Source organism: Scyliorhinus canicula, chromosome 5, assembly GCF_902713615.1.
Source record: "Scyliorhinus canicula chromosome 5, sScyCan1.1, whole genome shotgun sequence".
NCBI lineage: Eukaryota > Metazoa > Chordata > Chondrichthyes > Carcharhiniformes > Scyliorhinidae > Scyliorhinus > Scyliorhinus canicula.
In genome coordinates, this window is record NC_052150.1 from 218,721,989 (window position 1) to 218,738,052 (window position 16,064).

At 44.4% G+C, this 16,064-nt stretch overlaps 1 protein-coding gene across 11 annotated transcripts in view; it reads right to left on the reverse strand.

Moving 5' to 3' along the window:
* Positions 1–16,064, reverse strand: part of nktr (natural killer cell triggering receptor) — a 273,135-nt gene that overhangs the window by 68,917 nt on the left and 188,154 nt on the right. For 10 of the 11 annotated variants that reach the window (XM_038798536.1, XM_038798535.1, XM_038798532.1 and 7 more), the window contains 4 exons: positions 13,243–13,392; positions 9,186–9,273; positions 6,615–6,763; positions 1,817–4,798 (listed from right to left, as the gene is read on the reverse strand). In XM_038798536.1, coding sequence (XP_038654464.1) covers positions 1,817–4,798; positions 6,615–6,763; positions 9,186–9,273; positions 13,243–13,392 — 3,369 coding nt within the window. The remainder of the gene's footprint in view (positions 1–1,816; positions 4,799–6,614; positions 6,764–9,185; positions 9,274–13,242; positions 13,393–16,064) is intronic. The other variant, XM_038798533.1, reaches the window with a different exon arrangement.

A 16,064-nucleotide genomic window follows, 5' to 3' on the forward strand; every position in this document is an offset into this window, starting at 1 on the left:
CAGGTGAGGACCTTGAGAGGATCGTTATCACTAAGGAGGGAGTGATGGGCAAGCTAATGGGGCTAAAGGTAGAAAAGTCTCCTGGCCCTGATGGAATGCATCCCAGAGTGCTAAAAGAGATGGCTAGGGAAATTGCAGATGCACTAGTGATAATTTACCGAAATTCACTAGACTCTGGGGTGGTCCCGGTGGATTGGAAATTAGCAAACGTGACACCACTGTTTAAAAAAGGAGGTAGGCAGAAAGCAGGAAATTATAGGCCAGTGAGTTTAACTTCGGTAATAGGGAAGATGCTGGAATCTATCATCAAGGAAGAAATTGCGAGGCATCTGGATAGAAATTGTCCCATTGGGCAGACGCAGCATGGGTTCGTTAAAGGCAGGTCATGCCTAACTAATTTAGTGGAATTTTTTGAGGACATTACCAGTGCAGTAGATAACGGGGAGCCGATGGATGTGGTATATCTGGATTTCCAGAAAGCCTTTGACAAGGTGCCACACAAAAGGTTGCTGCATAAGATAAAGATGCATGGCATTAAGGGTAAAGTAGTAGCATGGATAGAGGATTGGTTAATTAATAGAAAGCAAAGAGTTGGGATAAATGGGTGTTTCTCTGGTTGGCAATCAGTAGCTAGTGGTGTCCCTCAGGGATCCGTGTTGGGCCCACAATTGTTCACAATTTACATTGATGATTTGGAGTTGGGGACCAAGGGCAATGTGTCCAAGTTTGCAGATGACACTAAGATGAGTGGTAAAGCGAAAAGTGCAGAGGATACTGGAAGTCTGCAGAGGGATTTGGATAGGTTAAGTGAATGGGCTCGGGTCTGGCAGATGGAATACAATGTTGACAAATGTGAGGTTATCCATTTTGGTAGGAATAACAGCAAACGGGATTATTATTTAAACGATAAAATATTAAAGCATGCCGCTGTTCAGAGAGACTTGGGTGTGCTAGTGCATGAGTCACAGAAGGTTGGTTTACAAGTGCAACAGGTGATTAAGAAGGCAAATGGAATTTTGTCCTTCATTGCTAGAGGGATGGAGTTTAAGACTAGGGAGGTTATGTTGCAACTGTATAAGGTGTTAGTGCGGCCACACCTGGAGTATTGTGTTCAGTTTTGGTCTCCTTACTTGAGAAAGGACGTACTGGCGCTGGAGGGTGTGCAGAGGAGATTCACTAGGTTAATCCCAGAGCTGAAGGGGTTGGATTATGAGGAGAGGTTGAGTAGACTGGGACTGTACTCGTTGGAATTTAGAAGGATGAGGGGGGATCTTATAGAAACATTTAAAATTATGAAGGGAATAGATAGGATAGATGCGGGCAGGTTGTTTCCACTGGCGGGTGACAGCAGAACTAGGGGGCATAGCCTCAAAATAAGGGAAAGTAGATTTAGGACTGAGTTTAGGAGGAACTTCTTCACCCAAAGGGTTGTGAATCTATGGAATTCCTTGCCCAGTGAAGCAGTTGAGGCTCCTTCATTACATGTTTTTAAGGTAAAGATAGATAGTTTTTTGAAGAATAAAGGGATTAAGGGTTATGGTGTTCGGGCCGGAAAGTGGAGCTGAGTCCACAAAAGGTCAGCCATGATCTCATTGAATGGCGGAGCAGGCTCGAGGGGCTAGATGGCCTACTCCTGCTCCTAGTTCTTATGTTCTTATGATACCATGTGCTTCTTTGTGGTAGGGATCACCACAGAAGGGAGAAGATGCTACTGTATTATTAAAGGTTAACAGTGTAATCAGTTTACTGCGAGTTAAAGGCCAGTTTAAATAAAAATCACAACCGTTGGCCCAATCTCTGCACAGATTGTACCTACCTGTAAGAAGAGCTGTAGCTTCTTGACCGACTCCTTGATCTACTGGTTGACCGGGATCTTGTGTGGGAATGCGACCTGCCTCTCGAACTGGATCGGTAATGGCCACGTGAGGAACTCCGGCTTCGAGACCGGCTTTTGCTATCTCCGGACGGGGAGTCTTCTTCACTCGAGGTTTCTTGGTTTCTCTGCCTTCGGTTCATCCTTGCTGTGCGCCGAACTTCGTCAAACAGAGAGCCTGGCTTGACTTTATTTTTACTTTTAATTTCTATTTTCAGTCCCTGGGGTTTGTTATCGGATTCAATAGCCTCTACTTTCACCTCGGTATTAACTACGGGGCTAGCTGTTGGCACATTCGGCATTATTTTTAGAGGTTTCCATTTATTACTGTCCGTTGCCTCATTGTCTGCCCTCGTACTACTTTCTGTTGCGCTCCCATTGATATCGGATGCTTGGACAGCCTCAGTGCCATTTGTCTCTTTCTTATTCTGCCTCGCTTTCTCTGCTGAAGTGTCGCTTTCGGACTTGACTCCTAAGCTTTTTGCTCCTTTGGAACCTCTAGCTTCGGAAACAGATCCTTCTTTTTCACTGCTTTTTTGCACTGCCGAGGTGGAAATGCACTTCTCTGGGGTGGTGCTCCTAATATTTTGGTTTGGGGGCTTGCCTTTATCTGTCGCTCCTGACGCTTTTGCTACCGTGGCTGAAGCCTTTGCCGAATCGCTCTTCTTCTGTTTTGGTGACGGTTCCGCGTCCCGTTTGAGACCCGAGGCACTTGTCTGTGATTCATGCAGCTCTGCATTCTCTTTGCCTGGATGGCTGACTTTCACCGAAGCAGCACAATTTACTGTACTGTTTTCAGCATCATGCCGTCTCACACTGGGTAGTGTGTTCCTGACCTTGGATTTAACATCGCTTTCACCAGGCCCATCAGCTTTGGTCTCTTCTTCCTCTTCGTCCCCAAACTCCAGAGGAGGCTGCCAATGGAATTTCTCCTTTGTTTTTGGAACCTTTTTGGATTTTTTCTTCTCGCTTTTCTTTTTGAACTTCATGCTCTTTGACTTTGACTTTTTCTTATTCTTAAGTTTGTGTTTCACCTTCTTCTTTCGCCTCTTCTCATTTCCCCTCACTGAACCTGAAGAGCTGCTGCCAATAGAGGACCGTCTGGCTGATGGCTGTCTGCTGCTCATTTCTGAGCTGGACGATACAGAAGATTTGGCGCTGCACGCCTCGGGTCTTGAATTTGGTTTTCTACTCAATGCCTTCTCTTCAGTCTCACCACCATCCGGTTTCTGACCCACTTCGCCCCCCTCGGAGGTGGATCCAGATTGCACTTTACTGCTTTTGCTCTGTTCTGTTTCAGATTCGGTCTCAGAATTCAACCTTGCTTTCTTGTTAACTTTCTTTGCAGTTTCCTCATCTTTGCTGTGAGACCCAGAGGAGGATTTTCTTTCAGAGGATTTGTTCCTTGTAGATTTCTTCCTTGGTCGCTGTACGCGATCATTGGAGGACATATGCTTTACAATTGAATGTTCCTTGGTAGAAATTTTGCTGGGACGTTCACATTTTCCCTCTGCTTTTTTGCTACTGTGGCTTTTTTTGACAGATTCTGCCTGAGAGTTGGACATATTATCTCTTTTTGATTCAGTTTTTCCCTTTTCTCTCGCATATTCAACTGAGTCACTCTCGCTGGAACAGTGTGAAGACAACAAATCAGGCTCCTTTTCATGTTTCTTTCCAGGGGTACGTTCTTTGCTTGCATGGTTGGCTCCAGAGGTTGCTTGCTGATCTTTATTGTGTTTATCTGAAACAGAATTAGTTTTTTGAACTTTGCCATACTTCTCTTCGCTGCTGGCTACACACAGTTCTACAGATTTACATGAATGACTGGACGACTTGGAGGAGGAGGAGGATGATTCGTGGTAGGGAGATTTAGTTAGTGAACGTGACCGTGACCTTGAACTAGACCGGCTCCTTGACCTGGAATATGACAGACTCCTTGACCTGGAACTAAACCCTCTGCTCCTTGAACTCTTCTGATAGTCTGAGGTTGAACTTCGATCACTTTCACGATCAGAGTTATAATGCCCTCTGGTATCTGAACTGCGGTGCTGTTTCTGTGAAGATGGGGACAGGTCATCCTCCTTTGAACATTTTGAATCTCTACTGCTCAATGTAGGTGTTTTTTCACTTAATTTTGCCTGGGCTTCCTGGATACGAACATAAGAGGGCTTCCATGGCTTTTGGCCTGGTCGCCATCTTGAAGGTGGAGGACTTTCACTTAAAGGAACTGGAGGAACAGCTTCGACTGGAGCAGCGAGTGTTACATTTTTCTCATTTTCCTTGGCAGCTACCCTTGAAGTATCAAGCTTGGTTTGTTTTTGATTTTCAAAATGAGTCCTGGTACTTCGCCTCCTTTTGTGCCTGGATTTTGAGCTAGATCTGGACGTGGATCTACTTCTTGATGAGATGGAGCTTGAACTACACCTGGACCTGGACCTAGATCTTGATCTGGACCTGGATCTAGATCTTGATCTGGTCCTGGATCTCGATCTAGACCTGGATCTTCCTTTGGATCGAGACCTAGACTTTGATCTCGAATAGGATCGAGAAACTGTACTGGCTGAAGAAGATTGACGACTAGAAGTCTCAGACCACACACTTTCTGATGAGTTTCTTGAAGAGGTTGATGAAGGAGATTTCTTTACATGCTCCAGAGAAGACTTAGTCTTGCAGCTTAGTGAGCGTGCAGAGTCTGAAGGCACAGAGGTGTCCTTTGTCTTATGTTTGTGCACTTTATGCCTCCTGGAATGCTTCAGCTTCCTGGATTTTTTCTTCGCTTTGATTTTCCTCCTTTCTTTTTTAGATCTTTTATAGCGGCTGGATTTCCTCCTGCTGCGGTCGTCTGAGTAATAACCATCATGTGACCAGGACCGTGACCATGGTGAAGCAGATCTGTCGCTCCACCGACGTGACTCTGACTTCAACCTGCAGAGAAAGAAAAGTTCAACTGTACAGGATTGATCTAGAGTCAGTAAAGATTAAATTCCATCTCCTATCACTTAATTCTTAGTCCAGAACAACTTAAGAACGCCACCAGCTTCCAGATTTGGAAATATATTGCTGTTCCTTCACCCTCGCTGGATCAAACTTCTGTAACACCTTCCTACACCACAGGAACTGTAGCGGTTCAAGAACGCAACTCAGCACCATCTTCTCAGGACATTTAAAAACATTTTTCAGGAGATGTGGCCATCGCTAGCTTAGCCAGCATTTATTGTCCATCCCTATTTGCCCTTGAACTGCGCGTATTTCAGAGGGCAGTTTGAGGTCAACTACATTGCTGTGGGTCTGGAGTCACATGTGGGCCAGACCAGGTAAGGACGGCCGATTTCCTTCCCTACAGGACATTAGTGATTGAAAAGTTTAATGACCATGAAACCAATCGACAATGGTTTCATGGTCATTAAACTTTTAATTCTAGATTTTTATTAAATTCAAGTTTCACCATCTGCCCTGGTGGGATTTGAACCCGGGTCCCTGGGCCATTACCGTGGGTCTCTGGATTACTAATCCAGTTACTAACCATTACGCCACTGCCTCCCCAGTGGAGAGATGGCAATAAATGCTGGTCTAGCCAGCGATGCCCCCATCCCATAACTGAATAAATTAAAGTGGCATTCCCCAACAAAATCTCAATAAATGGTTAGTCACCAAGAATGCAAGTGTGCAACTTCTCCCTCAGCTGCACTTTGCAATTCTAGGTGCAACACATTTTGAAATGTCTTTTATGGGACTTAATTATTCTGAATTTATAAATCAGACAAATGGAGTTTGTAATTCCACAAATCCATAGCGTGATTTAATTATAATCATAGAATCTACAGAGCAGGAGGCAGCCATTCGGCCCATCGAGTCTGCACCAGCCTTGGAAAGAGCACCCTACTCAAGGCCAGGGTTCCACCCTATCCCTGTAACCCAGTTTAACCTTTTGTACATTCGGGGGCAATTTATCATGGCCAATCCACCTAATCTGCACATCTTTGGACTGTGGGAGGAAACCGGAGCACCCGGAGGAAACCCACGCAGACACGGAGGAGAAAGTGCAAACTCCACACAGACAGTGACCCAAGCCAGGAACTGAACCTGGGACCCTGGAGTGGTGAGGCAGCAGTGCTAGCCATTGTGCCACCACACAATTAAATATAATGATCTTATTTATATATAGGAAGTAGGGCCAGGACCTGGCATCTGGTCTATTGGGCCTGCTCTATCATTCAATATCGTGAATGATCTACCAATTCAACTTCACTTTTCTGCCCATTCCCCATATTACACTATTCCCTTGGTGTTTCGCCTAGTTCAGTCGCTGATCAATGCTTTTGAAGTTAATAATATGCGTAAAGGTTGCATGACTGAAGCACGTGCACCATAGCAAAAGCTGAATACTACAATAAAAGAAAAAGACTGCGGATGCTGGAAATCTGAAATGAAAGGAAGGTTAAACTCAGCAGGTCTGGCAGCCGTTCTCAGTCCATACGACCCTCCTACAAAACCACAGAAGGGTCATATGGACTCCAATTGTTTATCTCGCCACAGATGGATGTCGGACCTGCTGAGTTTAGCCAGCATTTTGTTTTTATTTCAGAATGCTGCATGCATGACAGATTCTCTATGATACAATGACAAGACTGATGAAAAATACTCTGAACTATAGGTCCCGAGAAACACAAATCCACTCGACATGTTCGAATATATGCAAAACCATATGTATTTTTAAATTCTCATCTTATAGAGTTCATACTTGTCTCCTTTAGTCCATTTCTCTAGGCTGGCGGCTCGGTACGTTCTAACTCGCTGCATTTCTTCCTTCCAATGAGGTGGTGTTTCACTGCTTTCCTCGTCCAGTTCTGATTCCAACTGTGATCTAGATTTTGAAGGAGTGCGATAGCGCTAACCCAGGAAAAAAAGTTGCAAAAATGAAATAAATTTAATTCATTAACCTTTTTTGCTTGCTCGGCAGGATAATTGTGGACATTAGAATTTGATTTCCACCCCCCCTCCCAAACACTCTTTATTTCCTCTTCCTGTCACCCTGCTCGTCACATTGGGTCCACACTACAGAACACAAAAATCTCTAGCAAAAATCATAGGTTCGTGGATGATTACACCACAGAAGGAGGCCATTCAGCCCATTGAGTCCACACCAGTCAACAATGATCTGATGACACTAATTCCATTTTACAGCTCTTGGTCCATAGCCTTGGAAGCTACGGCAGCGCAAGAGAATACCTAAATGCTTGTTAAATTTTACGAGAGTTTCTGACTCGACCACCTTTCGGGCAATAAGTTCCAGAGTCCCACCACCCTCCGGGAGAAAGTTTCTCCTCAATTCCCCTTTGAGCTTTCCACCTCTTACCTTAAATCTATGCCCCCGGGTTATTGACCCTTCCACTAATGGAACTAGTCTCCTTTCTTTCATTTTAAGAACTCAACGCCTACAGGCTACCTTAGTCATTTTGCCCAGATGAGAATTGGCAGGCATTTCTATTGCATCGGGTGAGGCAATACTGTTTCCGTCTTTGGTCAATGTGTACGGAGAGGCAATAGGCAACACAAGGGCTGATCTTCCCTCTTTTAAGATCAATCCCACCTCCAACTGTTCTTTTACCAAGCCAGCTGAGGCCAGCTAAATGCAGCATAAACTTAAGATTGAGCTCCAAGACCTTTTGGCCCACTTTTTGCTCAGTGTGCTGTAGGGTTGCCAAAGACAACCATATTTTTTTTAAACAATGGGTATTAGACATAGGAAACAAACACATTAACTTAAGAATCTCCTTCCCGAGCCTGGAGGCATTAGAGGAGGAGTTTGATTTACCAGGTGGGAACGGATTTCGGTGCCTGCAGGTACGGGACTTTGTCCGGAGGCAGGTTCCAAGCTTTCCTCGCCTCCCTCGAAGGGGACTACAGGATAAGGTGATGTCAAAAACGGGTTGGGGAGGGGAGGGTTTCAGAGATGTACAAGGAGTTGATGGAGTGGGAAAGGGTCCCAATCGGGCAGGTGAAGACGAAGTGGGAGGAGGAGTTGGGAGGGGAAGTAGAAGTCGGACTATGGGAAAAGGCCTTGAAGAGAGTCAATTCATCCTCGTCATGTGCCAGGCTTAGCCTGAACCAGTTCAAGGTGGTTCATAGGACTCGTATGACTGTGGCCCGGATGAGTAGGGTTTTTGAGAAAATGGAGGTTAGGTGCGGGCGGCGTGGGGGTAACCCAGAAAACCACGTACACATGTTCTGAGCATGTCCGAAATTGAGGGGATTCTGGCAGGCATTTGCGGACGTCATGTCAGAGGTCCTAGAAGAGAGGGTGACTCAGAGTCCACAAATGGCAACATTTGGGGTATCAGAGATCCGGGGCCGGGGGAGGGGGTGGAATAATTCACCTGAGGAAGGAGCAGTGCTCCGAAAGCTAATGTTTGAAACAAACATGTTGGACTTTAACCTGGTGTTGTAAGACTTCTTACTGTAATTCTACTGGAGTAGTTTCCACTTGCCTGGTATAGAGTGTGTCCTTTCACCCTATGGATGGACACACCACAATTATCTAGTTCCAGAGAAATTAGGCTTGGAAGAGCGGAGGCAATAGGATTTGTTGTGTCGGTGTTGAAATGTAACTGGCTAAATCCACTCAGCTTTCCAGATTACTATGCTCCCAAGCATTAGCTTACAGGGTTCCCTGGAGCCAAGCCTCTAGCGATGGGTCACCTCTACTGGGTGCCAACAGGCTGGCTAGCTCTTCACCAGTGTTCTCGAGTGCCCCTTGGAACTGCCTGGCTCAATTACTGCAATACAGAATCTGTCACAGGGACCCAACTCCATTTTAACCTGCCGCTGCAGGTTTGAACCCAACTCGGACCCAAGATAACCTGCTTGCGCCTCTTCCTCCAATCAGCCGTCCATTAAAGAGGCCCAGACACACACCCACTCAACAGAAATCACTGATGGCATAGCATCAAACTACACTTAGAACCATCAGCCCTGGTCAATATTTTCTGAAAGATTCGGATTAGGAATAATAAATACATGGATCCCGGTTGAGTGTGCCTGTGTTTCTATATGGCAAAAACATAATTTGGAATACAATGAAGGTTAGCAATCTTGAAGGGGGGGAAGCATTATTCATTTCAACTCCAACATTGCAGCCAGCGATGAATTTAAGGGCCTTTTGTACAAGCACAAAATGAGCTTGATTCCTTTTTATAATTAGAGATATCAAGGTGGAGAATCCAAAGCCCAAGGAGTAAGGCACTACCACTGTTTGAAGGAGTTGAGCATCAGAAGGTGGAAGAGTCACAGGCAGATAAAAGTAAATGCATACCATTGTGCCTCTTCCTTTAATTTTACGGCCCGATTTTGACACCACTGGTTTCTGATCATTATGAGTTGTGGGTGCTTCCTGAATTTTTCTGTAAGGGAGGAAAAATAGCTGAATTTTGAATCTACAAATGAGGGAATAAAATTGAATGAAAAACACAGACTGTTCCACAAAATTCATAAATTTAAATGATTAACTAGTCAAATTTTTCCCATGGGTAATTTCTTACGCTTACATAAATGGTTCCCAAGAATAAAGATAATGCCAGTCGCTCTGGGAAAATGTGTTCTTCACTGTTGAATTATTTTATCACATAAATATTTGAATATACTTTCTTATTCTAAGCAAATCCCAAGTAAACGCTTCATCCAGGCTGGACTAACCTACTCATCAATAAAAGAAAGTGCTTCCAGGACATGTCACGTTTTTTCACATCCAACTCAACATTTGTTTTTGAAGCGGAGTCACTAGTGTTATTTAGAAAAATGTGGTCAATTTTCACACAGCCACGGTCTCACAAAAATCATGAACAGTCAATTTATTGCTAACATTGGTTGGCTGGTGGGGGCTCGGAGAGAGTGTCAGGTAGTCCTGGTGGTTTTCAGCCAGAAAGAAGGATTATGGCCCGGATTCTGGGGCAAGGCCCCGATGCTCGTCGAAAAATGCCAGAGAACATCAAATATCAATCTGAACAGGTAGACATGAGATTGGCTCAAGTGGGAAATGGACAATAATTCGTGGCGCATTAGAGCGTGTGAAGGGCAGCCTGCAGTACGTTGTTCAGGCACAGTGAAAGGGGGATTTGCTCTGCATCCAGCCGTTCTACACCGAATTAGGGAACCCTTGATGTGCCAATACAGGCAGCTGAGGGTTTTTATTCCCTCCTGTCAATGTAGGAAAAGGAACACGAGAATATCACCCGATTCAAGACATAAAAGCAATTAGCTTCAGTAATGAAGTACAAATCTGCTGCAACAGCAGCTGAAGAGAGAAATAAACCAAAGCACAAGAAAATTCAAAAGAAACGATGAGAGCATTTATTGGAAGAGGTAATGTTTCTAATCTGAAAATGATATTTTACATTTCCCTTTGAAGATTCTTGTAATCTTCAATATTCCATGGTTGCAGGCCAAAAAACTTAAAATGAACACTAATGAGTCAAAATACTGCACAGACAGAATTATAGCTATTGTGGTGGTCCCTTTTAGTGCCAGTCCAATGTTAAAAGCAACAGAAATGCATTCATTAAAAATGACCCTTGATCCCAAACAAAACTGATATAGATACATAAATTGCTACAGTTCAGTATCAATTCACTTCAATTCATTCCATAAGAAATAGCAGAAATAAACTATTCAGCCTGTTGGGCTTGCTTTACCATTCAGTATCACTCGTTTTGTGGCCTTAACTCCACCTTCTTTCCTGTTCCCTATAACGCTCGCCCCTTCTAGAGCTCCAAAGTCTATTAATCTTAGACTTGAACATATTCAATGACTCTGCCTCCACAGATCTCTCGGGTTAGGACTTCCAAATACTTGTGACCTTAGAATCATAGAATACCTACAGTACAGAAAGAGGCCATTCGGCCCATCGAGTCTGCACCAACCATTTGAAAGACCACCCTACCTGGGCCCTTTCCCCCACCCTGTAACCTCACCCTAAGGGGCAACTTAGCATGTCCAATCCACCGAACCTGCACATCGTTGGACAGTTGGAGGAAACCGGAGCAACCAGAGGAAACCAACTCAGACACGGGGAGAACGTGCAACCTCCACACAGTCACCCAAGGTGGGAATCAAACCCGGGTCCCTGGCGCTGTGAGGCAGAAGTGCCGACCTTATGAAAGAAGAAATTCCTCCCCATAACTGCCAACTCCATCACCAATCAATTATTTGTCTAACTCAGCCTGAATTGAATCAATGGCCTAGCCTCCACTGCTCGCAAGGGAAGAGAATTCCAAACACTAACCATCCTCAGAGAAGAAATTTCTGCTCACCCCTGTCTTTACCTTCAACCTGGGCCCCTTTGTTCTAGATATTCTCGCCAGAAGTAACATCATCTCAGTATTTACCATGTAAAGCCCCCTCAGAATCTTATATTTCAATAAGATCATCTGTAATTCTTCTAAACTCCAATGAGTATAATCCCAATCTGCTCAACCTTTCCCGATGAGACAACCCTCTCATCCCGGGAGTCAGCCAAGCGAACTTTTGATAAACTGCTTCTTAAATAAATATGTCCCTCCTTCAGGAAGGTGACCAAAACTACACAATATTCTAGGTGTGGTCTCAGCAAATTCCTGTACAGTTGCAGCAAGACTTCCCTTCTTTTATTCTCCATTCCTTTTGCCTTCCAAACCACTAACTGTATCTGGCATACAGACCTTTTGTGATTCGTGTACAAGGACACACAGGTCCCTCCGTACTGCGGACGTCTGTGGGGTGTCTCCGTTTAAATCAGGGTTTTGGGAATGCCATGGAGCAATCTGTCGCGGCATTCCGGTGGCGGTCTCGATTGCGGGAGAAGTGTCCAACGGCCGCTACTAGCATTTTTATTGAGAATGGCAGCTGCTGTCGCCTTTCAAATGAGAAGGAAATTAGGCTGCGTGCAGTCTTCTGGCCATAAGCAGCAGCAGTGAGCAGATCACGCACCCTGTACATACACTTGACGCCAAGCGCCCTCTATGCACGTGCTTTAGGCGCCAAATCACAGAGGAGAGCTGCTTCCATTTTCTAGCTGCTGGCAAACAAGGCAAGAGGAATGTGAAGATGAATCATTTTCTTACAATTGAGAGACGGCCAGAGACAGCTAGGCAGAGTACCTACTGGCCAGGATCTCACATCTGAATCTGCTCAGGAGGATCCAGGGCAGAACAGAGCAGTGCTAGCTCTGTACAGAGCTCCAGGGACTCTGGTTAACAGCCTACAAAGAAGAAACAAAACTCGGGAACAAAGCAGTATAAAGAGGATTTTGAGGTATAGTTTTGCCACTTGTGCTAATGCAAAGCCCATGTGTGCTATATGCAGGCAAGTACTGGCATGAGAGGAGTTTCAGATTATGAAACAGAAGTAGTGGGTGAAAATTTCCTTGGAGGTTGAGACACCAGAGTCAGTTATTAACTTACAGCTGACTCCAAATGAAAAGACTACACTACTGCATCTGACCTGTGATAACACATTAAAAACAAACCAAAAATCCATGAGGCTGTCAGCAGGAGTATCCGGTGCGGAGTAAAACAAGCACTTTTTTGATATTGCCCTTCACGACGACCTACATGTGTGAGGTTAGATTTTCCGTTCTCACAAAGATGAAGACGGCACAAAGGAATTGGCTGACGTCTGCACCTGATATGCTCATTGCCCTCTCCTCCTGTGAACCTGATTGGAGCGGGATCGTGAGGACCAAACAGGTTCCCGATTTGCATCAAAGGTACGCAAACGTGACGTATGTGCGAAGGTTGACCGGTTAGCAAAAGTGGGTCCCGGGAAAAACAGTTTGAAAAACACTGATTTAAGTAACACTCTGCTTTTCTATTCTTACTGCCAAAGCGTACAAAGAAAGGTACTGCAACAAATGAACACATCGGTTGCAGTACCCTTTTATGTGGCACCTTATTCAATGCTTTTTGGAAATCCAAATACACTACATCTACTGGTTCTCCTTTATCTATCCTTCTTGTTACGAACTGAAAAGAACAGTAAACACTATTTCCCTTCATAAAACAATGCCCATTCTGCTTGATTGCATTATGAGTTTTCAAATGTTCTGCTAAGACTGCTTTAATAATGGATTCCATCTTACTGATTAGATGCATGCACAAGAAAGCAAAAATGGAAAAACTGCCCTGGTTGGGAAAATCTGATTAAGAATGCTTCCGGCTAATAAATTAAATAAAATTCTAACGAGCAAATCATGTTCACCAATTACAATTTAATTTACCAAGTTCTTTGGATGTTGGGTTAGTACATATTGATGCAAAGCAATATCATTTCTTATTTGTTAATATTTGTTTAAAAAAATAGAGGCACCATTTACAGCAGTGCCTTTACAGTTCACTCACAGTTCAGTTTCTGGTTTTGGCAAATCCCGCCTGAGCAAAAATCTGTTCTCTGGTACTGGAGGAATCTCTTCGGGCCTTACCGACAGTTTCGGTCGCTTTGGGTTTGATTCTCTGTCTTTGTCATCCTCTTCACGCACACCATTGTGGCTGCTGGAGCAAGAAAAACAGACTGAAGCTCATGAAACACATGAGAGTTACCAGTAAATAGGGGCATTCAAATACATCCCACAGACCAATTCACAAGGAATAAAAAATAGCTATCAAAATGCATTACTTGATGCTACGATTCCTCATAGCACTAAATCTATGACTATATCGACAAATGAATGTTTCTTTAAGCAAATTGGTTGCTGTAGAAAAATCCACAGGAAATTTCTACGGGGATAGAAAACAGAAAATGCTAGAAATACTCAGCAGATGTGGCAGTTAACCCGATCACCTTTCAAGAAAACTGGAAAAAAGAGATACAACAGGTTTTTAGCAAATGGAAAGACAGGGAAATAGGGTGGAGGGGAAAAAGAATAAAAGACAATGTCTACAATTAGGGTGGAAGGTAGGAGTGATTAAACTACAAAAGGGATGAAGATGAAGGGCACCATGGTGGCGCAGTGGTTAGCATTGCTGCCTCATGGCGCCGAGGTCCCAGGTTCGATCCCGACTCTGGGTCACTGTCCGTGTGGAGTTTGCACATTCTCCCCGTGTTTGCGTGGGTTTCGCCCCCATAACCCAAAGATGTGCAGGGTAGGTGGATTGGCCACGCTAAATTGCCCCTTAATTGGAAAATAAAGAATTGGGTACTCTAAATTTAAAAAAAGGGATGAAGATGCAAGGCAAATGGGCATGGTAATTGAACGAGCAATGAAACAAAAGATTGGTCTTGAGGTAAGGCTGGGAAAGCAGAATAATTACCAACAACTTGCTGCATGAAAAAAATGGGGCTAGAGGTTATTCTGAAATTGTTAAATCTCCCATGTCGAGTCCAGAAAGCTGTGAAGTGCCTCAGTGAAAGATGAGCTTACATTAAGTTCCATCAGAACAGGGCGAGGACAAAGATTCCAGAATGGAAAATTAAAATTGCAGGTAACTGGAAGCTTACTCATACTGACGGACTGAACGGAGAGGTTTCACAAAGTGGTTACTGAATCTGTGTTTGGTTTCCCTAATATCTGGACTATACCGTAAGCAGTTAATATACTATAATATATTGAAAGGAGGACAAGTAACTCTCTGTTTCACCTTGAAGGAGCGTTTGTGACCCTGGAGAACCGAGGGGAGGAGGTAAACGGGCAAACGTAGCATTTGCGCTTTTTAAAAAACTCTTTCATGGCATGCAAATGTCACTGCTAAGGTCAGCATTTCTCGCTCATCCCCAACTTTCCTTGAGAAGGTGGGGGTAAGCTGTCATCTTGAACTATCCGCAGTACGGGTACACCCACGGTGCTGCTGGGAAGGGTATTCCAAGATTTTGACTCAGCGACAGTGGCAATATATTTGTACGCCAGCGTGGAGCTTGGAGGGGAGCTGCCAATCGGTGGTATTCCCATGTATCTGCTGCCCCTTTCCTTCTAGATGAGACGGGTGTTGGGTTTGGATGGTGTTGTCAAAAGAGCCTTGGTGAGTTGCTGCAGTGCACCATGATAATGGTACACACTGCTACCACTGTGTATAGATGGTGGAGGGAGTGAATGTTTAGGTAGTAGGTGAAGTGCCAATCAAGCAGCCTGCTTTCCCTGGCAGATGGAGAGGAGTGGACCAGGGTGGTGCAGAGGAAACAGTACCTTCCAAATGCTGGAAAGGTAGGGACGGAAATTCATGTATTGTGGTGGAATCTCCACATGGTGATGGTGATGAAAATGGCAGGTGATCAATTTAAAGTGGAGGCTGGTGAAGTGAAGATGAAGACATGGGGAATCCTATTGTAGTTCTTGGAGGGAGGGCAATGGAAATTGAATGAACATGGTTGGTGGCCCTGTCAACCACAGTGGAAGGGAACCCTCAGTTGAAGAAAGGGGATAAACTATTGTAAACACCAGAACAGAGGGTGGCTTGTCAGAACAGATATGATGGATACAGGGCAATGAGGAGAATGGGATAGATTTCCGATTCCCAGAACCTAGAGCATTTTGCTTTTGCCCCAAGGGTATAAAAAATTGGTACTTCATGATTAAGAATCGATATGCTGCATTTGAATGGAAAAAAACACGGAAAACAAATTACTATTTTCTCTTTTGTTTTTAAATTTAGAATACCCAATTCATTTTTTCCAATTAAGGGGCAATTTAGCGTGGCCAATCCACCTACCCTGCACATCTTTGGGTTGTGGGGGCGAAATCCACGCAAACACGGGGAGAATGTGCAAACTCCACACAGACAGTGACCCAGAGCCGGGATCGAACCTGGGACCTCGGCGCTGTGTGGCCGCAGTGCTAACCCACTGGGCCACTGTGCTGCCCGTATTTTCTCTTTTTAAGGTTAGATGCCTTCTCCCCTATCCCTAGAACAGCAAAGCTCGGTGTCAAGAGCGTTGACAGTTCTCCATGATAAGATGCTAAATAAAAATGTGTATTTAATAGTTTATTATCTTGCTAGAATGTCCTTCTGAAAGCCTTATATCAACAAAACTCTTATGTGTACAGCAGCTGATGGGTCACCTCTACTCCATTAAAGGAGCTGCTGGGTCTCATAGAATTTACAGTGCAGAAGGAGGCCATTCAGGTCATCGAGTCTTCACTGGCCATTGGAAAGAGCACCCCACCCAAGCCTCCACGCTATCCCCGTAACCCAGTAACCCCTCCTAACTTTTTGGACACCAGGGGCAAATT